The 25,705-nt window shown below is 45.7% G+C and overlaps 2 protein-coding genes across 3 annotated transcripts in view; one reads left to right on the top strand and one right to left on the bottom strand.

Annotated features, from left to right (window-relative positions):
- Positions 1–1,134: 1,134 nt before the first annotated feature.
- LIMD2 (LIM domain containing 2) lies at positions 1,135–24,381 on the bottom strand. Of its 2 annotated transcripts, none has more exons than XM_066586964.1 (5): positions 24,284–24,381; positions 7,033–7,111; positions 5,128–5,172; positions 3,910–4,049; positions 1,135–2,143 (listed from the first exon to the last, which is right to left on the bottom strand). In XM_066586964.1, the coding sequence occupies exons 2-5, from the start codon at positions 7,072–7,074 to the stop codon at positions 1,981–1,983; spliced, it is 390 nt and encodes a 129-aa protein (XP_066443061.1). In that variant the 5' UTR covers positions 7,075–7,111; positions 24,284–24,381; the 3' UTR covers positions 1,135–1,980. The 2 variants fall into 2 exon arrangements, with proteins under 2 accessions (XP_066443061.1, XP_066443060.1); XM_066586963.1 differs by lacking the exon at positions 24,284–24,381 and adding an exon at positions 10,493–10,626.
- The window catches only part of RNF113A (ring finger protein 113A), a 40,052-nt gene continuing 23,295 nt past the window's right edge, over positions 8,949–25,705 (top strand). Inside the window, exon 1 of the mRNA XM_066586962.1 lies at positions 8,949–9,037. The gene's annotated coding sequence lies outside the window, so the exon portion shown is untranslated. The remainder of the gene's footprint in view (positions 9,038–25,705) is intronic.

The raw sequence follows: 25,705 nt of genomic DNA on the forward strand, positions 1-25,705 counted from the left end.
CAGGGCCCCCTTAGAATTTTTAAAAAGTTTTTTAGTACATTATATGGTACAAATAGTAGCACTAAAAAATACAACTCATCCCGCAAAAAAAAAAACAAGCCCTCATCAGCGACGCCGATGGATAAATAAAGGAGCTACGATTTTTTAAAAGGGAGGAGGAAAAAACGAAAATGGAGAAAAGCAAAAAAGCGCCGTCACTAAGGGGTTAAGATGTTCGAACCATATTTCATACAGTTCTAGGCGTGGCTCCACCCTATGGGGATCTTCAGATGTTGGCACTATGGTCTAGGACACAGCTGACTTCCATACTCTGAGCTAACAAAGGCAACTCCGGGTATTGGTTGTGGTGACACATCTCATTCGTGGTACATGTGTCACGGACTTGTTCCTGTTCACACCACCATAGTAGGAAGGGCTTTTCTTGAATACCCTCTCTGGTCCGTACATGAAGTACTAATAAGGAGGTCACCTAACACTTGTGACCTAAATCTTCTCTAATCTGGGCAAGTGGGTCCAAAACCCGATGCCCAACCTGCATGGCCACTTCTGTGGACTTTATGAAGATTATATCCTCCTCTGGTGACGTCTGTGCTTTCTTTATACACTAAGAAGGTGTTTTTGCCCTTTGAAGAAACCCTCCGCTCCTGGACAAACAAAGATGGCCGCACCGCCATCTGTGACTACCTAATGCACCCTGTGTATTAGTATGCACCATTACAGGCTGCTCCGATTGACCCCTGAGCTGCAATGGCCAGTTGGAGCAGCATGTAGACTAGCAATGCATACTAATAGGCAGTGCGTATCAGGTAGTCAAGAGAAGGGCTGTGGCCATCTTTGTTTGTCCAGGATCAGAGGGTCGCTTTAAATACACATATGGAGCACCCCGATTTAGGTATCGAGCAACAGATTGGAAAACAGAACAGCACAAGTCAATGAGACACAGCAAAATGGACTGAAAAAGGAACAGACTTCTATGAAAACCAACAGAACGGTCCTACATTTCTGGAGCGACCTACGGTGACCTCATCATTGCTGTAGAGCTCTTCTTGGAGACCCCGTTGAACCGTAAGCACAGGGTAGAAGTGCAGCAGAAGCTTGCAGTGCATCACTACAAACACGAGAGGGCGCAGGAGATCCTACAGAGGCTTTTATTGTACAATCAAGGCTCAGGGATATGTTAAAAACAGTCTGTAAACGAAACCCCAATCCCAGTGCTGAGTATTGGTAACTCTTCACCCGACAGAGAGAGTCAAACATCCTCGGCCGGCGGTCAGAGTTAAGGAATGTTGAAGTTCTCTTTCCAGCAAAAAGAGAGAAAGTGGTGAAGTTTCTTGGAGGCAGGTGAACGACAGGGATCGCCAGGCGCCACTCTGACGTTGGCAGCGTATCCCCTGAGGTTGCCAAGCAGGAAAAAAGAGGGCAAACTATCGTTATCACATGTGCCCCTATCACTGGCAATGCCAAGTCTTCATACCAACCTAGGAAAGCTGGATCCCTGGGGAATGAATACTCAATGGTCTTGTTGTGCGATGGGTGCAGCTTAGCTCCCCGCTATCCCCCTGAGATTTGCAAATTAAAAAGGCAGCAGCTGTCAGAGGACGCCCCTGACCACCGAAACATGCCCATGCAATAACCTAGCACTTGCTGCTGTGGATAATATTATCAATTTGCATACCCTCCTTCACCCACCTCCCACATTCAAGAGGCCACCTGGGCCTAGAATTCAAAGGGACAACACAGTCCGAGATGAAGCAAGACTAATCTTTTTAAGAAATTCAAGGCGCAGGTGGTGTCTTTGATATCCTGCAGTTAAACCCTCCCACCACTAGGAGGGGCTAACTGCATAAGGTAACATTTAGAAAGTGCCTTTATCTGCATTAAATCCTCCCTCCCCCACCCACTGAGGCACATCAAGGCTCCAACCCCAAGTGCATTTTGGATGAGAAGCGAAGCCCCTAGCGAGATGACCATTCAGCACCCTCAGGGTGCTTTGTCTCCAGGAGCTTCCTGTTCTTTGTGGGTCCACAGATCCTTATGAGGCCGACGTCCAAAACCTTCATCGTAGTTCCCTTTGCTTTTGAAAAGTTGCTGGAAGTGAGGCTTGCAGTAGAATTCTCCATGCAGAGCTGCGTAGGAGCCCAGGCTGCGGGAGGAAGAAGAGGAATGATGTGATTCCTTATTATGCTGCTATCTTACAACCAATTATGGAGTCTTGGACAATCCCTTTAAAGTGACCCTCCAGTTTCGGGAAAAAATTCTATCCCGGGTCAAGAGGGAAGGGGGGTGGGAGGGGAGTATGACCTGCCATTGTCATGCCTCTGATCCATCGCTTCTAGGTCCCATTTTCAGCTATCCAAGATGGCAGATGCAGTCTACAGACTATCTAATCCCCACTACTCCTGATTGGCCAGAGCTGCTCACATGATCAGCAGAGGCCAATCAGAGAGCAGTGCACAGGGTACATTATAGCTAGTAAGAAAATTGCTGCCTGGACGAATTAAAATGGGCACAAAACTGGTGCATCAGAGCTGTGGCAGAGAAGTATAGCTGCAGTTAATATACCTTATCCTGTCCTCAGAAGTCACTTTAAAGGGAACCTGTCGGCGCCTTTGGGGCCACTAAACCATCAGCACGCCGTTATGCAGCTGGGGTTTAACTTGTTAAAGATGCACCTGTGAAAATTGGATGTTTAGAACTAGAACGTTAGACATCCTACGCATGCATGTACTCTGCCTGCTTTATACGCGCATGCGCAGGATGCTGCTGGAGAGGAGCTGCAGAAACTGCGAATTAGTACAGGAGCATCCTAAATCCCAGCTGCGTAATGGCATGCTGGTGGTTTTGTGGCCACAAAACTATGGAGAGGTTGCCTTTAAGTATAATGGGGCAGCTGTTGCGTTGGGTGAACCACAACAATGCCTAGAGTAATCTAGTCATCTTAGATTCTCCATACAGAGGTGCGACTTCACTTACCCTTTACTATCTTCACCCTCACCTGTCATACAATAGCTGTAACTGCAAGCTGTGCCTGAGGGACTTGGGTGCAACTTGCATCGGACAGCACAGGGATCCCAGTCCGCGTTCTGTCCTTTATACACAGATGCAGTGCATTCACATGTCTTACAGACCGGAACACAACAAATCATTAATTTGTGTGAAAAAACGTCTATGTGTATAGCCTCATAGCCCATAATGGGTTCATGTGCTGCCCATTAAATTGCACAGACAGCACACGGCACCAAAAGAAGCTGCGGTATGAGGTCCTGTTTTTGTGGGGACATCACACCGAAAATCTACTTTTACTGCCTGTGCATATCGGTGGCAAAAAAAAAAAAAAAAGAAAAAAAAAAAAAAGGGAATCTACAGGGTAAAAAAAAACGAAAAACCTAAAAGATAACTGTCCTATTAAACCAGTGCAATCTAACCTGACGCCCTCCAGCAGATGCAAGACTACAACTCTCAGCATGCCCTGATAGCGTCCTGGACTCCTGTGATATGAGAGGGGAGTGGCATGTTGGAGTAAAGGCCAAAGCTAAAGAGCCTTTTACAAAACCCTATGATCAGTCAAAGACGCTTGCCCAATCGTTGGGCTATGTGACGCTATTGCTGATCACTCAACAAACAAGCAGATATTCATTTGTTGGGTGATCATATCCTTCATGTGCGCCAAAAATCATCATTGTTGGCAGCACATCAACAAAGGGGGTCACCAACATCATGTGGGAAAAATGATTGCATGGATGATCATTCATCCCCATACTGTCAATCGGTTTGTATGAAGGCCAGGTAAACGAGCACCGATCTTGTTGATCGGTGTGCGTCATCTGAAAACAAATCGGAGTCTGTAAATAGACCTAAGGAGGTCATCTACGTGTAAACCTCCAGCCATACTGCGCAGCATGTACTCACCTCAGCTTGGTACTGCAGTGCTTACAGCAAAAGCATCGGTTGTGGAAGATGTGCTTGTCGGCGACCAACCTCTCCATGGGGTAAACGGTCGTCTGGCAGGAGGAGCACAGCTCTTTAGCCGCCGGTTTCATACTAAAAGACTGCAGAGATGGGAGACTCGTTAGTAAAGGTACCGTTACACAGGGCGATGGTCATCCAAGAATCTCTACAAACTGTCCTGGAGCGGTCGAACGACAGTTGTTTGAACGGATTTACACTGAGTGATTGCTGCTCCGTTCTACAGCCGGTGAACAAATTTTTGGGAGCATTTACATAGGTCGAATTACAGTTCACCCACTTGGTAAGGGCGTTTCCTTTTCTTTAATGGGTGTGTTTTAGACCCCATTTACACTGACCGTTTGAGTGACAGTTTTGTGCGATCATCTTTGCATAATCTATAGTAGCTAAGCAGGTGGAGCAGGACACCACTGCTATTGCTTGGCGAACAATACAGCTGTTTTACATAAGCAGACAGCTGAATTGTTTTCCGAGCTTACAGCTCGCGTCCCGTTGTGAACTACCAGCGGGACACGAGCTGAAAGAATCTTATTAGCGCTGTCGACTGTGATAACAGCCTGCAGCACTGATAAGAGTTCATTGCTTAATTCTAGAAAACTAGAATTAAGCGAGGAATGAATCGTGCACAAAAACCGCACAATGTCCGTGCATTTAGACAACGGTTATCGCTCAAAAGATGGCTTTGAGTGATAAACGTTGCGTCTAAATGGGCCTTTAGCTATTTCTAAGCTCCTCCCACACAGTCATTGGTTCATCTGTTCACTGCCCGTCTGCTTTGCATGATAGAAGCACATAAGTCTGTCTGCGAGCTCCTCACGAACACTCGCTGCTCCGCCCTCTGGCATATTCATCATTGCAGAACTTTGTTGAACAGGCCACTGGATGTAGCAAAGAGTGTTCATTCCAGGATCCCTTGCACATTTATGAGCGTCAGGAAGATTCAGTGAGTGGAGAGAAACATTGGGAGCCAATCAGCCTTTTGTGGGAGGTGCATGCTGAGCAACTGAACTCCTCCCACCGAGTTGGTGCTTTGTCGTTGGCGTTCATTTTCAGCTCAATTCTTTGAGATTCGTTTTTTTTTTTTTTAACCTTTTATACCTCCCCTGGTATATATAATATATACATAGAACATATATGAGGAAAAGGAAGACTTTTATTCACCTTTGACCTTTGTACGATGTTGGCTCCCGGGCTGCAGGCTGAATCCTAAAAAGAGTAAGAAAAAAAAATTGAACGTGCGATTAGGAGCAGATGGGATTTCACGTACGTCACACATCCTGTTTCCTGCTTACTCTGCTTTGGTAAGGAATCGTTCAACTTTTTTATACATTTTCTAGCGTGAATGTTCACCAAGTCGTCTTTAGGTCCGGCGTTTTGTGCCAATTAATTTCTTAATATATCTTTATAGTTATTAGAGCTCCAAATCCCCTACATTACATCATAAAGAACAGTCTTCAGCCACCACTAGGGGGAGCTGAGGAGTTTCCTGGATACTCTATTATAGCCACTTTATTAGAGACTGCCATCTAGTGGTGTATTGGACCCCCTTGGCCTTCAGAACCACAATAAATAGTCGTGGCATTCATCCACATATATCAGAGAACCCAGCGTGTGCTAAGAAAACATTCCCCACACAATGTTTCCACCTTCACCAGTCTGACAGTTAGGGTGCATTGATTCTTACAGCTTGGATGGTGCAGCAGAAATCTGGATTCATCTGACCAGGCAGTATAATATAATGTATGAAAAAACGTCTACAATTTTTTAAGTGGAAAGGAATGAAAATAAAAGAGCGATTGCGCAATTTTTGGTTGAGTTTTTACAGCGTTCACAGTGCAGTAAAAATGACGTATGAAAATTTATGGCGATAACAAATTTATATAGTTCTTGAATCTTTTGCTCTCTTTGAAAACTAAAAAAAAAAATATTAATTCTGGCCTTTTTTTTTTTTACGGCCATCACCGTGCGGGATAAATATTGCAATATTTTAATAGTTCAGAATTTAACATACACGGCAATACCAAATTTTTTTTAAATTTTTTTTTAAATTGTTAACTTGTGTCTAATAGGTCAAAAGGGAAAATGGGGGGTGTTTTGAACTGTAATATATATATATATATATATATATATATATATATATATATATATATATATATATATATATATATATGTATATATATATATTTTAAATATTTTATTTAGTCCCCACAGGTAAACTTAACTTATGATTATTTGATCACTTGTACTATACACTGCAATACTTCAGTATTGCCTTATATAGTCATTTTTATTGTTGCCACAGGCAGGGCTTAATGGGAATCTATGCGTGGTAGCCCTGGGAGCCATCAATAGGCCCCAGGCTAGCCCATCTACACCCCTTGAGCGCAGTGTGGGGTATGCCAATGGGTGTGGGAAGGGGCCTCACTTCCCTCCTGCTGACTGTTTGGACGTGCGGTCAGCTTGCACTGTGTATTTGTGTAGTCCAATTCATTTCTATGGCCTATTTTGGTTTGTAATACGGATCAGTTTTATTTCAGTTTCTCTCCTACAAAAATCGAGCAGAGAGATGGAAACCCTGAACTGACCCTAACGCAGGTGTGAATGCAGCCTTATGCTCTCTGACCACAACTGATCATGTGAGCTGCCCTGGCCAATCAGAAAGCAGGTATACTGCATTGGTAGTCTAACACTAGCAATGCACTATGGGGAGTAAGCCAAAATTCCACCCGGAAGCGGTGGATGGGAGGGTCATCAGAAGACAAAGGCAGGTAATATACCCTTCTTCAGTCCTGGGGCAGAATTTTGCCTGGAAACCCGAGGGTCGCTTTAACCCTTTGTATTCTGATGTAGGGAAAGATAAGCTCTAGGAAGGGGAGGGTAGTAAGTCTGACACGGCGACGTCTTTAGCTGCCCGCACAACAGTCTGACATTAATGTTCCGTTCGGTACTTTAGGTCTAAACTTTACGATGCGAAATGTCATTTCTGAGCGGAATATCCACAGTCGCTGCACAATAATGTCTTTGTCAGCGGCGGGGGGCTGCCGTGAATGGAGGGACTGTACTTACATGACCTGCGGCCGCCGTGGTGGGGATTTTAGCCTGAAACATCTCGCTGGATTTCTTCTCAGGTTTATTTAATGCTCATCTGGAAATAAAAAGGTAAGAAAAGAAAAAAAAAATTAAGTCTTTACACCCATGTCTTGGACGAAGCCGTATCTGAGACTACTGCTCCTGTACCGTTAGATGAGGTCCCCCTCCAACCCACCCAAAATAAACATCCTCCATTAGGAAGTGCACCATACTCAAGATCGCCTCCCAAAGGATCCCACAGGAAACACTCCCGTCACTATATCACTAGATGGAGTCTACAGAGGGGAACACTTGGTGGACTGAAGAACCTTGGGGTCTATTTCTTCTCCATCTTTGCATTAGTACATCCGCCACGCCTGTAACCCCCAGAGAGAACAATTTCTACCGCTTTCTCAGGGAAGTTGTAGAGTAAGAAGGGGTTAATGCAGCTTTTCAGTCACCTCTGTCATTTCCCGTCACCCTGCGGCTTTTGCTATTTCCTGACAGATTTCACCATAAACATGTATTCTACATAACGGACACATATTACATCATTGCTGCCATCCTCAGCCGGGGCGCAACCGCAAGCTCCTGAGCCCAGAGCCTAGGAGTAACCTCCGCACCCCCTATAGCTATAGTATACTCCTCTTCCTTACCCTGGGCTGGTATTTAAAGGGGTTTTCCAGGTAAAATACGATTAATGACATACCCTCAGGTTGGGCCATCGATATTCGATTGGTTGGGGAGGTCTGCCGATTAAGACCCCAGTTTATGGGCTGATCAGGCGCCTGCGGTCAGCGCCACTACGGAATGAGTACAGAGCGGAGGGTGCTGCTCTGACCCATGTAGTGGCTGACGCTGGTGATTGTGCCTGCAGTTACACATCACGGCCACTACACGGGGTCGGAGCAGCAGCTTCCACTTCATACCCCTGGATCAGTTTGGATCCTGAGCGGAAGACTCCAGTCAATCAACTATTGATGACCAATCCTGAGAATAGGTCATCTATATATAGTATTTCCCTGGGAAACCCGGATTTTGACTCGCAATCAGCTGCATATCCACAGCCGATTTCAGAAAATACGATGCTCCTCCTCACTTCCGAAGTTTTCCCACTTTTAGCGCATCCCGGCACCCTGCGGCCTATAGTGAGCGCTGCTGGTCAGGTGATGCAGAAGTGCCACCACCTGACCAGCGGCGCAGCGTTCACTACAGGCCGCCGATAGCTGAGATGCACTAACCGTAAGAAAACTTCATAAGTGAGGAAGAACGTTGTATCTTCTGAAATCAGCTGTGGATCGGCAGCTCATATCAAGGCAAAATCCGACTGTCTTGGATGCGTAAATGCTACGGAATTTAGAGCGGAGTTTTCCACTGTGGAAATTCTGCAGCATTTCCGTATTGTGGGAACGTACCCTAAAGACAGTAAATTATCTATGTTGTATATGCCTGACGCCTGCCTCAGAGGTATTTTGTAGAATTCTCATGGTTTTCCTGCAGGGTTAGCCGGTCATTACAGACGCGTCCGGACAGAGCATGGAATCTCTATACGTATGCGAGTCGGCCCCGCAGGACAGACGACAGAAATAGCTCATGTTTCACTACTATGTAGAGTGCTGACATTACCAAGGAAAAAATAGTTAAAAACCATCCATAAAAGTTAAAAACTAAAATCACATTTACAGATTGTTCTTAGTACAGATGTAGCAATCATTAACATGACCGCCAATAGCTCAATTTACAGCATTGTACTAACTACAATAAATAATATGGAACACCTTAAAGGATTTTTAAAAAGTTTACAGGGCGTCCAGCGATGTAGCGGCGGGCGGTCACATACTGTACACATGACCGCTCAGCCACTCACAGGCTTCAGTGCCCACAGAAGAATCACCACTAAGTAGTCATGTGCACAATGGACGGCATGTGACCGACCGCCACTTCTTCCAGAGCTGCGGCAGGCACTGGGGCTGCGGCGCTGGATGGGGAGCTGCCAGGATAGGTGAGTATTCAAATTTGTATTCATTTTAAGCCCTTTTAACTTTTTTTCCTATGTCCTGGAAAATCCCTTTCATGTCAAGTTAACGTTTGCTTCATCTGTATTCTACAGTGTGATATTAATAGGCATATTAAAACGTAATTTACGAAAATAGACATCTAATTGTCCTTGATGACTCCAGTGTACCTACATGTGATGGGAGTGGCTGGGCGGATTAAGACTTTCCTTATAGATTGTGCCCAACACCAGGGATGTCATTAAGTATTTGCACATCTATAAGCCACAAAAAAAAGACACTCCCTATATTTAAAGGGGGTCCTCAGGGACCCCAAAGTAGCAGCAATTTGCTTTCAACTTATTGCAATTTGATGCCCAAGTCAAGAAATTTGTATAGAGTATTTACACGGAGCAATCTGCTGTGGTAGATGAGCGCTGATCAATGAGATCGACGTTCGTCTACCTGGCCTTTAGCGTTTGCTCCTTCGTCAGGTGATCAGCGACCCTTTCAGATGGGCCAATTACGTCCGATAATCAGTTCGTGTAAAAGACCCTTTAACATAGACGTTCATTCAACATTACCTATGGATACATATATGGTGCTGTATACATATGCCCGTGTAATCGGCATCTACCAATGTCCTATAAGGCTTGGGCTTCAAGGTGACTTTGGCCGCCACAAGTGTCACATACCCAAAGAACCCAGTGAGCTCCTAGTTTCATGGAAGTCAATGCGGGTCGCTTTGTAACTTGTGATCTACGGGTCACAGTTGCAGCTACTTGCAAGAAGTCCAATGAAGCTGCAATTCAGTCGCAACGCAGCCTGCATTGATGTCAATGAGATTCGAAGGTAACAAGGCTATACTGCGATCTTTGCTCACATGACCCCCATCGCTGCGGCCCAACTAGGTGTGAAGCTGTAGCCTTAATGACAGTTTAGGGCTCATTCACATTTCGGAACCTCCATTGCTGATTTCAGTTTTTTGTAAAACGCATGATATAGCGCTGCATGATTTTGTCCTGTAAAATGCCGAATGCCCAACCAGAAACTGAACGGACCCAGTTATAGTCAATGGGGTCTGTTCGGCGCAGTTTGGTTCTGACATATTCCGATTCAGTTAGGGCACTGGAGAATGAATAGAGTAGGAAAACGGAACCCAAAATCGCCGCTGTGAATGAGCCCTAAGGCAAGTTTACTGAACAAGGATCAACTATTTAGAACCGTAACCCAAGAGCTAGCGATCTATACGCTAATCTAACATATAGAATACTTCCTTCCTCTGCTAGTATGCAGCACCCACAGAAATGCCATCCTCACTGACGAGTGTGCCCAGATGGCACGTTCTTCTCACATACAAAAATAGCTTGTGATGTGCACAGAACCCGACCGCCCACCGGCAGTAAGAGGCAGACCGGGGAGAAGGAACAGATGACAAAAAGTAGGGAAGTGCTGAGACTCACCACTGCAGGCTCCCGGCTGAAGAGCAGCTCTCCTGACACTGAGGCAGCAGATTTTGGAAAGGGGATGTTTCCCCACCCCTTGTACATCTGAGTGTGTAAGTCGCCTCCCTTGGGGCGCACACAGGATGTACACATCAGACACGACAGCACTTCCTCGAACAGCTGTGTGCATGCAGCTCAGTGCAAAGAAACAAACAGCACAACAAAGATAAAAATGAGGCCCCTTTCAGGAGCTGCCTGACACCAGCACACTTCTCACCACCCGTAAGAGGAGTTTCTGGTGTTCCCATCCCATTTTCATGCCTCAAGTGCCGTCTCCTGATAGATGCCACTGTCTGAAGTCCTGGCAACGGTGCACACATACTGGGCGCCAGGAGTTCAGGATGGCAGTGCTGTGGCCTGTGATAGGCTGCATCGGTCACCTGAATTCTGCCGGACGTATACACCAGGAGACGCCGCCAGGGCCACACAAGCCCAATCAGCCGTATCCTGGGGAGAGTGGAGAAGAGTCTATTTTTTAATTTTATTAGCTTTGGGCCAAGCTGTTAATTTTTGGTTTTAGTGACAAAATCCCTTTAAGATGTGCACGTCTCTTAAGATATTTGGCACATCATTTCCAAGCAGTGCGCCAGAGATCAAATCTACACCAACCTTTGGCTGTAGATCAACACTATAATTTACACCAGCCTCTAGCGTAAAATTATGGTAAATATGTCTGGCCACAAAGCCCTGGCTCCTTTCCAATAAGCCCCGACCACGTATCTCAAAGTGTTGAGCCAAATGTAAAAAGGACAAAAAGTTGCAAATGGCAAGTACCATAATCATAAAGGAAAACCTCAAGTCATCTGTGAGGAGGCAGAAGCTTGGGCATCATTGAACGCTCCCAAGAAAACCTCAAGGTCCACGAAGGCTTGGTTTCAGAAGAAGTCCTGTAAGGCCATCACAGTCTGACTTGAACCTCATAGAAAATCTTTGGGATGTGAAGAAGGAGGTTGAAGCACACAAACTCAAGAATATTAGTGATCTGGAGGCCATTGTCCATGGGAAATGGGGTAAGATTCCTCAAGATTGCTGTCAGAAGCCCTTAATAGCAAGAGCTGATCTACTAAGTACTAAAGACACTCGTCACAAAGAGGTTGGATAATTCTGAGACTGCAGTAATCAGTAAAAGTGGCATATTGTGGTGAATTTGAAGTAAGCACTTGTTATATTAGTTTGTTATAGTCTTCTTGTTTCATTGTTTTTTTGGCAAGCAGCTGAAAGTTTGTACATTTGTCGAAAAAAACGAATTTGGGGGAATTTTAACTACAGCTGCGTTCAGTGGCGTGGATGGCATACCACCTCGGCCACACAGAAGATCCCAGTAAAGGCCACCGATGATAGTGTGATCCGCGATAGGTTTCCATAGAGTCGGTCTTCTAATGAATTATGTAGGAGTATCCCTTCTGCTTTGGCTTCAGATCTCCACAACATCGCATTCAGGACGAGACCGCGCCAAACCTCATATAAAGCCGGGGCAGATGCCAACCCTATTCCCCACTGCATTCACATTAATGTATTCCTGAAGCCGAGCACAAATCTTTTACTGGAACCTTTCATTTGCTACAGCGGAAATCGAGATGTTCTTTTCATCTCGCCGGCTGCATCTCCTGTTGTCTTCCTGCCGCATGTCTTGTTCTGCTTGTTAATCTGCCTCTTCTGACCAGCCGACCTTGTGAAGATTTGTTCCTAGATTTCCTGTCTCTTTGGTTTCCCCATAAAGACAACAAGCCTGATAGACGCTGCTTGCAGAGGGCGAGCACACATCAACGGAGGACCATCTGGTTTGGGTTTTTTTTGCTTGGGCCACTGAATATAACTTGTGCCTGCACAGATATGGGCTGCATTTACTTGAGTGGAGATGAGCTGCAATACCAAGCACTGCCTGTAGAGAATAGAGTGGCGCTGTTTCTGGAAGAAAAGGAACAGACCCTTTTCATAATTCCGGACAACTGCAATAAGGGGTTATTGAGATTTACAGCAATTAGGACCTTTTATGTATGTACATCTCAGTGACAAATCAACTTAGGAAGATAGATGAATATTGGCCTCCCAGCAGCAGATTTGGGGGAGATAATTGGATTTCAACTGCCTGATCCTTTTGTTCTCCGGCAGATGACCTGTCTGGCAGCGGCTTTCTCCCCTCTCTGCATTGAAAACACATGCACACTTGGCTGAGCCCGTGCAAGTATATGGGAATGTCGGGCTAAATAGCTGTCAGGCACATAAGCTGTGTTGCCACCCTTAGGCCCCTTCACACCAGATGATGCGTATTTGCATGAGCATGAGCGTAGCGTTTTTGCGGAACGATGCTTTTTTGAGCACACGTCGTTCGTGTCCTTTTGTGTGCGGCAAAAATTAGGCACAGATTGAAATGGCTAAATAGTCTAATGAGCTCCAGATGTGTTCTTTTTCCCGCACAATTACACCGTGTTTCACGCATCTCCTGGCGTATTTTTGCACGCATTTGTGCATCCCTTTGACTTCTACAGGGATTTTGGTGCATGCTGCATTTTTTTGCACAACCAAAATACGCGCATGTGAACGAACCCATTTAAATCAATGGGTTTTGGCCTTTGCATATTGCACGCGCATATTTTGCGTGTGCAAATACATCTTTGTGGGGCCTAAGTGGGCCTTATATAGCATATGAGTGTAACATTGGAGAGTACCATATTTTTCGCTCTGTAAGAAGCACCAGATGATAAGACGCACCCCAGATTTAGTGGCGGAAAATAGTGAAAAAATACTTTGACCTCACCCACGGACAGTGCAGGGGATAGTAACGGCCGATGGAGCAGAAGGCGCAGCAGAGATCTAAAACACCAAAAGACCGCGACAGCGGCGCTTGTGTACAGCTAGAGGAAGGAAAGAATCCGATTGGTAAAGGAGGCGGGAGTAGCAGCAGTTACCGCCGGCGCTCACCACCAATCAGCGGTATGTACAGGCAGCAGTGCAAAGGAGAGAGAAATGCTCTCCTAATTGGTCGCGAGTTTAAACTCGCGATCACGAACAAACTGCACGTTCGCTCTTTAAGACGCACCGACTTTTTTCACCCACCTTGGGGGGGGGGGGGGGGGGGGGGAGAGCGTCTTATATAGAGTGAAAAATACGGCAAATGAAGAACTGCAAAGTAGATCGATCCTTTGATGATCAGCACTCCCTGTATAGCCTACAGGAGGGACAAGGTTGTTTACATATTACATGGATACCCAATAGACACTGCAGGGAAAAAAGGGGTTTGTAGGGGCACCAACCAATTTTTCACTTAAACGCATGTATTAAGGCAAGTGACAATTTATGCAAAAGGTTTCAATAAAAATGTTGCACCCTTTGTCTTCTGCAGTTTGTACATATCACTGTATATAAAAACTGCAGTCAGTCTCAGTAGGCTATCCATCAGTGAGGCTGGACTGACAGGCTGAATAGCTCTTCTCTCCTGCACTTTTTATCAGCTAAAGTATGACCCCAAAACTTTATTGGGGTCATTAATTAGCAGATAGGAAACTAAATAAATAATCAGCCGAATTGCTGCAAATTTGGGTGATAGTCATCCTGCGTACAAGCAGTCACCAGCAGGGCACCGAGCAAGACATCGCCGACTTGTTGGAGTCGCTTGGTTTTTAGCAGAGCTAAGATCTCCAGCCCGCTCAGCCTCCATTCACAGAACGACTGCCACTCCCGTGTGAAAGCGGACTATCTCCAGTGGTCTCAGTGAAGATGGATGCAGTGGCAGAGTGCTTGCCCGGCCGTTAATCCATTCAATCTCCTTCTCACTGTGGTAGGGGGGCACGCGAATCACGTTTTTGGGTTTGGTGGGGGTCTCAGTGGTGAGGCCCCACCTATAAGCAAGTTATCCCCTATCCTGGTACAAGCCCTTTAAGCGTATTCAACTTTACACTCTTAAATTACTCCCAGAGCAACCCATGATGTAAATGAGTGAATCATGTGACCTACTGGAGTACAGAGCACTCATACTCCAGCAGATGCCATGATGAACACACCGAGCATGGACCAACCACATCATACATATTACTGATACTACTTCTTCTATGTTCTTCCCCATAATCATCAAACAGAGAGATGTCTCTTACAAAAACTTAAAAACAACTCATTTGATTCATCTTTGCAATCTCCGGATCCATTCCAACGCTCTACAATTGTACAGGGCAGCGCCATATTTGTGATGTGCCTTGCTTTTGGATGGAGCACAGCATACACGCCAAGTATGCTTGGTCGAGCGAGCCCCAGTAATGATAAATGGTCTGAGCGTGCGCTCCAGAGACGCTCCAGGCAATGATGAAAAGGCAGAGCATGTTCAGAGTGCAATGATGAATACGCCTCATATTCATCAAGATAAGCAATATCTGACAGCTGCTCATCTCCTAAACAACAGGCACGCTCGGTGGAGCAGAATGTGTATGCCTACGGGGAAGATAGTTGTTGGTCTGATGATTGATGGTCAGCTCATTAGTCAGTGTCTTATACGCTTTCTGGACAGGAGCACCTAGGTTGTGAGTGAGGAGACTTATAAGGCCATTCATGCTCCTCTGGGTAATATGCAGATTAGGGAGGTGGCGCTGCAGACGTATTGTTCCATCTTTCTGGACAGAAATGTTTTTTATTCCTATCCAGATGTTCAGGAGTTTTCTATTCTGGCAGCTCCTATATCAGATACCGGAGGTGTAACCTGAGGCTCCCAGCCGGGGCCTAATGCAATATCTCCAACACCCCCACCCCCCTCCCATGGGCCAGCTATAATACTCTGTAGTAATGTCCGCAGCATTTGGTGTGGATTTTGAAGCGGACTTTATTGCAAATCGCAAGTTCGTGCGTTGCAATGCAATAAAAAGGCAGTTCCATAGGGAGACACGGGAGAAACAAAAAAAAACGCAAAGAGATAGGACAGACTGCGATTTTTTTTTCTCGCAACATCGCATCAGTAAAAACATTTTGACATGTGTGTAAAACCATCTCACGTTGCTTTGGGGGAAGTGGGTGCCAGCCGTGGTAGAGGATCACAAAGTGCCTCCTATTGTTTACATCACGCTCTCGTGGGCACGGCCAAAGACAGGACAAAAAAAAACGCTCCTGTGTATGACCCCATTTAAAAGAATGAGGCTTCATATTCGTGTGAGAATCTCGGCCATGTGAAACCCGCCTAAGGGCTCCTTCAACCTGGCAATTGCGAAATCGCAACAAAATTCAAATTTTTTACTTTTCCCCTGAAAATAATCTTGCATCGCTCCTGACCGTGATTTAATCGCGCGATAGACAATAGGCGTTTCTAATGTTAAAACCGCATCATGCGCGGTTCTTGCGTTACGATAAATTGGAGGCTCCATAGGGGAACATGGGTTAGAAAAAAAAAGTGAAACGCAGGAAGATAGGGCAGACAGCGATATTCAAATCTCGCAATATCGCAGGACAGAAAACACCGCAGATGGGAATAAAGCCATTGCAAAGCATGGGTTTCATAATTCTGTGGTTTCTCGCAATCGCATCGCGCAATTTACTCGCAATTGTGAAAGCAGCCTTAGGGTATATTCACACATCGAGTGCAGTTTTTGTTAGTGAAATCTGATTGCTTTCCATGCGATTTTTATGCATTTTCATCTCGCATGAAATTGCGGTGTTTTTTTTTTTTTTTTACCACTTTCACAGTAAACTATAGGGGATTCTTGAAGAATTGCCCAAAAACGTGACCTGCAGCGACTTTTATAACTCAGACTATTGGTCCGAGAATAAGAAAAATAAATGACGGGTCTGTTTCCCACGTGAGCTGTCGGAGTCGGACAGAGAAGTCCTGGTGTGAATACATCCTTGGTTAATAAGCTACTATACGGATTTGGACAAGACGCTGCGGGTCTGTGAAGTCAGCGAGGATACGAACATATCACGCCATGTGACAGAGAAAGCTTGTGTGCGTTTCCCCTTTAATAAGTGGTATGCAAGCCGTCCGTCCCCAGAGAGGATGAGAGGCCCCAGCTGCCTTATTACACGGCAAGAACAGCATCATCGCTTACAGAAAAAACATGCCGCTCCCCGGGTCTAAGGAGCAGCGCAGATATAAGATGGTGAGGTAACCACAGCAACCAATCACATCACAGCATTCACTGCTCCACAGCTGCTTAGGAAATGTAAGCTGCGATCTGATTGGTTGCTATGGGCAACTGCCTCACCTTCTGTCAGCTCTGGTTTGGGGCCTAGTATTTTCTCAGCATTGTAAACATGGCCGTGCATGGGATATATGTATGAGGGGGACCAACAACATGGCTGTGGTTACAGGGCGGACACTCAGCTGTTCTGTACCCCTGACCAGTAAATAACGGAATATATAACTAGACATATACGGCCTTTGTGAGATTTGTAATGGCGGCCATGAAGCCTCACTCGGCGTCTCTCTCCCTGACCAGTAAATAATGGGACTGAACAGATACGACATTCTACTGACTGGGGAACCTGGGTCATGCGAGTTGTAGGGGCAGCCATGAGGGTCATCACCCAGCTTTGCCAGGAACGTGGCGCTGAAAACGTCGCACTAATCACGGAAAAAAGTGTCTGTGTGAGGGAGGCCTAAGGTGTATTCACACGGGTGAATGCTGCATCCGCCAGATTAATGTCGCACTTGCAATCCTGCGATGCGTGAAGTGCGACGCATTTTACGAGAAAAATGCATTGCACCATTGCAACTCGCGATTTTCGCGCATGTGAAAAAAAAAAAAAGCATATTGTTTCAATAAGAAAACTTGAAAAAAATACATAAATCACATTGCGCTCGCATGAAAATTGCATCTACATAGTAGCGCGATGCCCTTTTTTATTTTTCCTGTCATAGAAAAAAAAAAAAAAAAAAAAGACGATTCTGAAACAGAACCGCCCGAAAGTAGGACATTCGGCGATTTTTCCTCAGATCATTGGGCCAAGAGAAAAATCGCTCATGTGAATAAACACAATAATTGCAACGTGTTCTTTTCACGCATGATATCCAACCAGATTTCTATTGGTCAGTTATTGCGCGTGAGACTCAACTACACGAGCGAAATGTAATCACGCATTACACGCGCGGTGTACGCGGTGAACGGATTCAATTAAAGTACATTGATCCAGTCACACTTGCGTGTATATATATTGCGGATCATCCACGCATTAAAAGGAACGCAGCATGTTGTATTTTACCGCGTATTAAGCAATACAGGCTTATTGTTCTATACGGGTCACGCAATAAACGCTTTACTTACGCAATCTGTTTTCGTACGCACCCACGGAGAACGATAGGGCTCTGTAGCACATAATACGCGGTAAAATACAACATGCTGCGTTCTTTTTTTACTCGCGTATTATACGCAATGAAAAACGGTAGTGTAACAGCGAAAATCATCGCATTTGAATTGACGCAATGTACCGCGGATTATATTCAATGTCCCCAAACTTTATGTGAACAGATTCTGTGACCTTTTGCTGACAGATGAATTAAATGGGGTTGTCCAAGACTAGAAAACCATGGATACTTTCTTCAAAAACAGCGCCACCCTTGTCCACAGGTTGTGCATGGTATTGCAGCTCAGCCTCATTCACTTAGAAATTTGCATGAAATATCCATATGGATTGCTTCTGCGCGATTCACTTACGAGAGCGCTGCTGATAATAAGGCCGAGCGCTGCTTACAGAAGCAAATAACTGGATATTTTGAAGGCCGTCGGATCACGATGTACAAGAAAATGATGTCAGTCGCCAGAATACAGAATTCCACAAAATTCAAGGGCTTACAGCTGAAGCGAAGGACTGCTGTAGCTATTAAAGTGACCCACGCGTCAATAAGACACGTATATGCATGGTCATCCATCACGATCTTCCCTATTGGATGCAGTCAGTATCTTCCAGGTTCCGGGTTATCCTGTCCACTGCTCTGTTACCATGTGAGATAAGCGGCATCAGATGTGCGACAGCCGCTTATCTCTTTCCTCTTAGACAAGCCGATTTATCATTTGACCTAGCGAATGACGTTATCGTTAGCCCGTTCGTTCTGTTTGTACGGGCAGATACATCGTTGGCTCACTGAGAAATCGTTGGCTCACTGAGAAATCGTTCAGGTCTTTCACAAGCGAATGAGAAGGACGGAACGGGCGCTGTTCAAGCCGAAAGATAAGTGAATGAGCCAGCGATGGTTTTTCTGCCTGGATAAAATGAAAAACGAGCAAAAAGCGAACGATTATAATTTTTTGAACGATAATCATTCCGACTAAACACGATATTATTGAAATGAGGCTCACGTTCACCCACGCCGACTGCGCACATTTATGGGGCAGTTTGTGTGATAACACAGTAAGGCTTCTTTTACACGGAGCGATAAATCATTCGCTTGTACAGCCTGCAGGTAAACTGTACGTGTTCGCATATCATTCAGTCGTTTACATTGAGTGTACCAATGAATGTGAACCACTAAACAACCGCTGTTCGCACGCAACAACCGGCGAATGATTTTTTTATGCTTGTACAAAGTCAACAACGAACGAGAAGCGAACAAACTAGCATTCATCCTTGATCGCGTTTACACCAAATGATTAGCGCTGATCCAGCGATTTTTTTGGAACGATTATTGTTGCGTGTAAAAGGGCCCTCCGCTCTTGATCCGCTGTTATATGTATGGCCTACTGTACTAACGAAGACATGGCGGTTTAGATCTGCGTTGAAGCCGCCGGTCGGAGGTTCTGTCGCATATCCGGCCATAAAATACAGAAAGAAATGTCGGGCAGCTGAGCGGAAACCGAATAGACCCCATTAGAGGCGCTGGGGTCCATACGGCGCTGCTCGTTTCAGTCATAAGACGGAGCCGTTCGCCAGGGGATTCCCCTTTCCCTGATCCCCAAACAGAGAAGGAAACCGGAACCCTCAACGTAGATGTGAAAGCACCCTAAGGCCCAATGTACACGGGCGGACTTGAATTGCGGAATCCACGGTGGGCAACCACGCGGACAATCCACAGTTCAAGCCGCCCGTAGAGAAACACGGGCGTCCGCAGCTGAATTAAACATGCAGATTGGTTTTGCAGAACTTTTGGCCCAGAAAACAAATCGCAGCATGCTATATTTCAGTGCGGTTCCCGCATGAACGGCTTCCATTGCAGTTAATGGAGGCAGTCCGATCCGCGGCCTGTCCACAATTGACGTTGCGGACGGGCCGAAGATTCTGCAGGAAAGCGGGAATGTTAAAAAATGAAAAACTGTTCTGGCAGAGGTGCGGGCGCGCCTACCGGGACTTCAGCACACATCCGCAGTGAATTCCCGGACAGGTACGCATGGTCCTCGGGCAGGGTCGAATTCCGCTGCGGGCTCCCACATTTGGAATCCGACCTTTCCGTGGACTTGAGGCCTAAAGAAGATCGCTATATTATAGGCCGGCAGCCATTTTGTAGGTTGCACGCGTAACATCACCAAAACAAGTACAACTACGAATTTAGAAAAAGATGCACAAGTCCTCCCGGAATGCAGGACTGACCTGGGCTGAAGACGTCGATTACCACAAGTCCGGATCCCGGCACCGCTGGCAATCAGCTGATTTCACTAGGGAAGCAGCAGCCACACAAATGGCCATCTTGTAACAACCAGGACGCCATTCTCGGTCTCTGGCAGAGGACTCCGCTCTATGGCGTTCACAGGGTCCTTTTACACGGAACGACTAAGATTATTGGTCCTGTGCTTTCACAAAGGCGTGATAACCGCTCACTGAACGGAGGTGGAGCGCGCCAAATATCTCTTCCAGGCGCCCATCTCCATTTAGAGTAAACAAGCATAAATTATCACACGGGCTGATTGTCAGCAGGTTTTTATGCCTGCATAAGTGAACGAATGACCATTCAGCGTTCAATCATCGGCAGCGTTTACCCTGAATGGTTATCATTCAGTTTTGCGCGATTAAGCGATTACCTGAACAATAATTGTTCCGTGTGAAAGGGCACATGGGCACTGATGGGGCATAAGAACAGGGGTCGGGATATGGCGCAACTCCTTTAACTTTCTCAAGTAAAGCCAGTGTCACGCTGGCGTTGCGTCTTTGCGCTCGCATGTGCGTGTTTTACTGTACTTTTTATGTGCGTAAAAAAGAAAAATTAAAATAGGCAATTAAGTTAATTGTTCAATATGTGCTAGTTTTGTGCGCAAATACACAGGAAAATAGAGCATACTGCATATTTTATTGCGAGAACGAAATAAGTGCGCAGAATATGCTTTTGCAGGACAAAATCTTGATTTTTAATGACACTCGCGGGACTCAAACTATACGTAATCAAAAGGTTTAGGGCTCCTTCACACTGGCGATCGAGATATCGCTGCGTTAAAAATCGCGGCAAAAATCACAACTTTTTCCCAGCGATTTTTAAGAGTCAGACATGCTTTTTCTCTCAAAAAAATGGCGGCCACTTGCGATTTTCTCAAGCAATTTTGCTGCAATTTTTTAGCACAAAAGTCAATAGGACTTTCTAATGATAAAAATGCATCGCGCGAAAATCGCAAGTTCCTGCTTTGCGGTGCGATAAAAAAAAAAAAAGAGGTCCGTAGGGAAACATGGGAGTAAAAAAAAAAAAACGTAGAAAGACAGGACGCGCAGCGATTTTTTTCTCTCGCAACATCGCATAAGTGAAAACATCGCAAATGTGAAGGAAACCATTGAAAATCATTGGTTTCATAATTCTCTTTCACTCACTCTCGCGTCGCTCAAAAAATGTGCAATTTTCTCGCAAGTGTGTAGTTTCTCGCACCCTTCTTTCTTTTTTTTTTTTTATATACAAAAATAATAAAAAAGGTTAATATATATATATTTTTTTTATAAATAATCCCCAACCGCGAGCGGCCGGCTGGGAACAAAAACTTTAATGCACTTCAAAAGCGGAAATATTTTCTGTATTTTTACGACTAAGTATTGAGGCTCTTGTGTGTTTTTACTTCCGTTTATCCAGAACAATTCCTTTATTCCGTTGGCCTCTGGTGTTAGACGCAATACTGGATCGGAACGGAAGAAAGAAATTGTTTTGCCCAAACAGAACTAAAAACACACAAGAATTCCAGAAATTGGGCTGGGTTCACACGGGGCGGATTTGCCGCGGAAATTCCATCCGGAATTTCGCTGCGGCAAATCCACATGCGGCCGCTAATCCCAGTATTAGCCAGCCATGTGAACGAGATTTCTCAGAAATCTCGTCCACACGGGACAGCAAATCCGCTGCGGCAAAGCCGGCAGAAGCCACAGCTGCGGCGCGGATTTGTCGGCCGCAGCATGTTCATTTTTTTTTTCTTCCGCTGCAGCCGCGCTCTCCTCTATGGGAGCGCCGGCCACAGCAGAAAAGCAAGCGGACGGGCAGCTTCAAAACCGCCGCGGGTTTTGAAGCAGCGGTTCTCCTTGCGGAAATCTCGCGGTTTTTTGCTGCGGCCAAACCGCGAGATTTCCGCCAAGAATCCGCCCCGTGTGAACCCAGTCTTAGTATTATTACTCAGAAAGAATTCCAGGACAAAAAACACAAATCCACGACAAATCAGACCGTTCCATGACATCTCCAGGTACTTCATGACTTTCATCAAATTCCAGGTTTTCCGTGACGTGTAGAAACCCTGTGAACGAGCTGAAACCGATGGGTCCCATTCACTGCGCGGAAAACGCTGCGCAAATGTGATACAAATGTGATTCTCGTTTGAACGAGCGGGTGATGTCACCGCTAATTCATTCGCACGCATTCAAGCCTTTATAGCCAGGCAGATCATCATTGAGAATCGTTCACTTTTAGTTCAGCGCTTCCTACATGAAACGCTGAGCAGGGAGTGCGTAAATGCAGCAATGAGCGCACAAGCCGGCGATGATTTTTAGTCCTGCTGAAACTAAATGAAAAGTACGTGATTCTCGTTCGTCGTTAGTTTGCGTACAGATCAAGCGATTACCAACGCTTTCGCTCGTTTGAACGATAATGGTTAGGTCTAAACGCAGCGTTACACTGTATTCAGATGGCCGTATGCAGCGATTTTTTTTCACACAGCCCATTAGTGCATACGAAAAAGCGCTTGTATTGCCTCATAGGTAGAGTTGGGCGAACGTACTCTGGCGAGCTTGATGCTCGTTCGAGCATTAGCGTACTCGATGGTGCTCGTTACTCGAACAAGCATCAAATCGCGTTCGACCCCGCCCCAGCGTGCCTGTTTTGGCCCCTCCCCACCACGCGACATTTGAAAATTTTTGGGGAGAGGGGAGCACAAACCAAGAAGAAAAAAAAAAAGCTCGGGACCCGGCGTTCCACATACAAAAATGCTCGAGTCTCCCATAGTAGTCAATGGGGTCCGTTCCTCAAGTAGAGCTCTCGAATTTTACGAAAACCTCGACTCGAATAACGCGGACCCGAGCATTTAGGTGCTCGCTCATCTCTACTTATAGGCTATAACAGGTCTGTGCGCTGTCCGTGAAATACACGGATGGAAAATACAGCCGTCTGACTGAAGCCACGTTGAAAATCGGCTCATTTAACCATTTAGTTATTTTTTTGGATGGTCATCCAGCTTTCCAAGGCAGCTGAACGTCAAATCAATGAAGTTAGACAAATGTCTACATCCCTGCCTCCCATTTATGAGGATTCTGGGAAGGCTGAGTGATGACCCCCATAAGAGCTGCCATATTGGTCGTCGCCCAGCCTTTCTAGAAATAGATATAAGCAAGATCATGCCATATAGTCATATTCCAGCATAGGAAAAGCGCAGAACCTCCACATCACTGCTCTATTGGACATACCTGCATAGCACGGAACCATAGGAGACCCCAAAAAGAGAACTGGAAGTGTGCGGCTGGGGGTCTGGGAGGAAAACCGGTCTTTCAATGGCTCATTAGGAATGATCGGCCAATATATATCAATTTGGCTTCTTAAAGAGCCGGACTGACTAAGGCGTGACTTTCCTACCTCTCGCGGGAGCTCAGGGCCGGCGTATACATTACAATCAAACCGTTTCTATATTTATGCTCCAGACAGAGCAGCTGGAGAGTCAGCGTCATTATCAGCACGGCTCAAGTGCAAGAAATGGGATCAGGTCTGCGGTAATGAATGGATGAAGTGGAATATATATTATATACGCTATATACATATACTACTCCATCTCATCACATACACATATATAACAGCAACATATACACTGTCCAATCAGAGAGACTCATTGTCAAGAGCAGAAAGTAAAAGGACCCCCGGGTTTCATTCATATGGATATGAGCGGACATCTGCCAATCCCCTATATCTGTACACGTGTCGCTTCACCATATGTGTTGTCAGGAGGTAACACAATGACATATATGTGCAAACACCATACAAATGGGGCGATGACTCCGCTGTGCCATCTGGTCCAGGCTCATAATACATAGAAGAAGGATGATGTAGCAGAGCCGGATATAGTTAAGCAAAGTTTATCAGAAAACCTAACGGCGATCCAACCAATTCGGCTCTGCTACATCGTCAGCAAATAAAAGTTTTCTCCCATGGATGGAGGACTACTTCTAGGTGGTAAGGTTTGTTAGTTCCCTACGGACCGCTGGTGGGTTTGTATTACTACACCCATTGTATTTGGCTTTGCACGCTGCTGTAGGTATTACCGGCATGCTCCTGCTTTGCATCTTGTGATGCTACCCTCTCCATTATCCCATTGTTTGGCTTGAACATATGCATTATATGACATGCCGGCACATTCGCCATGGTTTTTGGCTAAATAACGGTATAATGCTCATTGCACTCACCTCATTCCTGGCCACCCCGCTTCCTGCACGGCTTGCGATTTCTCTTCTCTTTCACAACCCTGGTCCTTTGTGTGCTTGTTTCATGCAACAGCCTTCCACCCTCCCCCTCTTCCTCTCCTCCCCTATTATCTCTCTCCCTCCATCCTCGGCCTCCCTCCCCCCATTGCTTTTTCTCCATACTCCTCCTCTTCCATTGGACCCTCTGAGACTTGTCCTCCTCCCCTCTCCTCTCTTCCTACCCGGTTTATCCATCTCTTCTGCCTCCTTATCCAAAATATTAAATCCTACCCTACTGGAGTCTTCGGACCCCTCCGCACGGTGACAGCCATCACTTTGATGCCATTTTATAGGCCATCATCCATGTACGTTGCTATAGATATTTGGGATATGGGATATGGAGCGACTTCTTGACCCATCGATTAGACGCATCACATACGGATACAAGCGGACTACAACTTTTGCCTGATTAATGTGATGCGAAGGTCGCGATCTAGAGGAGTCAATCAGAATTGATCGCCGACCGCAACAGTTGCAATGACTCATATGGAAAGGGGGGTTTGCATGCAGGTACGGGATGGGACGTCCGCGGAGTAGATGGCTGTCTAGGGCATTATTTAGGCCGGATTCACATGAGCGTATGCATTTTTACGTGCACATAACCTTTGCACCACGTTTTTGCGGAATGTGTGTTGCATCTTTGCATGTAAAAGCGTGCGTTTTACTGTACTTTTTGTGCGCCCAAAAAAAACACGGAACTACGCTCCCGTTTATTGAAATGGGCAATTAAGTTAGTTTTCGTGCACAAACGCGCAGGTAAATAGAGAATTTATTCGCGTGAACGAAATGCGTGCATAAAATACGCGCCCAATGAAGTCAATTCTCTGCATATTGCACGTGCAGATTTTTTGCGCACAAATACGCGTGCACAATTTGTCTATGTGTATAAGCCCTTAAAGAGAAGGTGCAATGTATGATGAAACACCAAAAAGCTCCGCCTTTCTTTTAACAGCCAATAAGGTGCAGTCTCTAAAGCTCCTTTTACACTGGGCAATTATCGGGCCTGAACATTTTTTTGAAAGCTTGTTAGCCTGACAGGCTGTATAAAAAGGGGCCAACGATCACCAATGAAGGTTTGTTTGATTAGCAGTGCAACTCCCCGTTCCATCCCTGCCCCCCTCACCTCATTGCCCGTCACACAGAGGAGGGTCTCCTCTGTGTATTCCAGCCACTTCCAGTTCCACATCTATTCCATGATGCACCAGCACAGCATTAGCTGGAGGCTGTACCATTTCAGCCTGCTGGAAGGACAGTTTTAATATCCTTACCTTCCACAATATATGTGTATTTGGACACTCCCTGTTTTTCAGAAAAAGTGCTCTCTTATTCTATTTAGTCACGTGTCGGCCCTCCCTTTGCTTGAAT

Source organism: Eleutherodactylus coqui, chromosome 13, assembly GCF_035609145.1.
Source record: "Eleutherodactylus coqui strain aEleCoq1 chromosome 13, aEleCoq1.hap1, whole genome shotgun sequence".
Lineage (NCBI taxonomy): Eukaryota > Metazoa > Chordata > Amphibia > Anura > Eleutherodactylidae > Eleutherodactylus > Eleutherodactylus coqui.

What these genes read in the sequence shown, in the direction of transcription:
- LIMD2 (XM_066586964.1), bottom strand. Translation starts at nt 7,074, where the DNA reads ATGTTTCAGGCTAAAATCCCCACCACGGCGGCCGCAGGTCAT. An exon ending in CCACGGCGGCCGCAGGTCAT is followed by an intron (nt 5,173 to 7,032) that starts GTAAGTACAGTC and finishes TACTCTTTTTAG; the next exon opens with GATTCAGCCTGCAGCCCGGG. An exon ending in ACATCGTACAAAGGTCAAAG is followed by an intron (nt 4,050 to 5,127) that starts GTGAATAAAAGT and finishes CCATCTCTGCAG; the next exon opens with TCTTTTAGTATGAAACCGGC.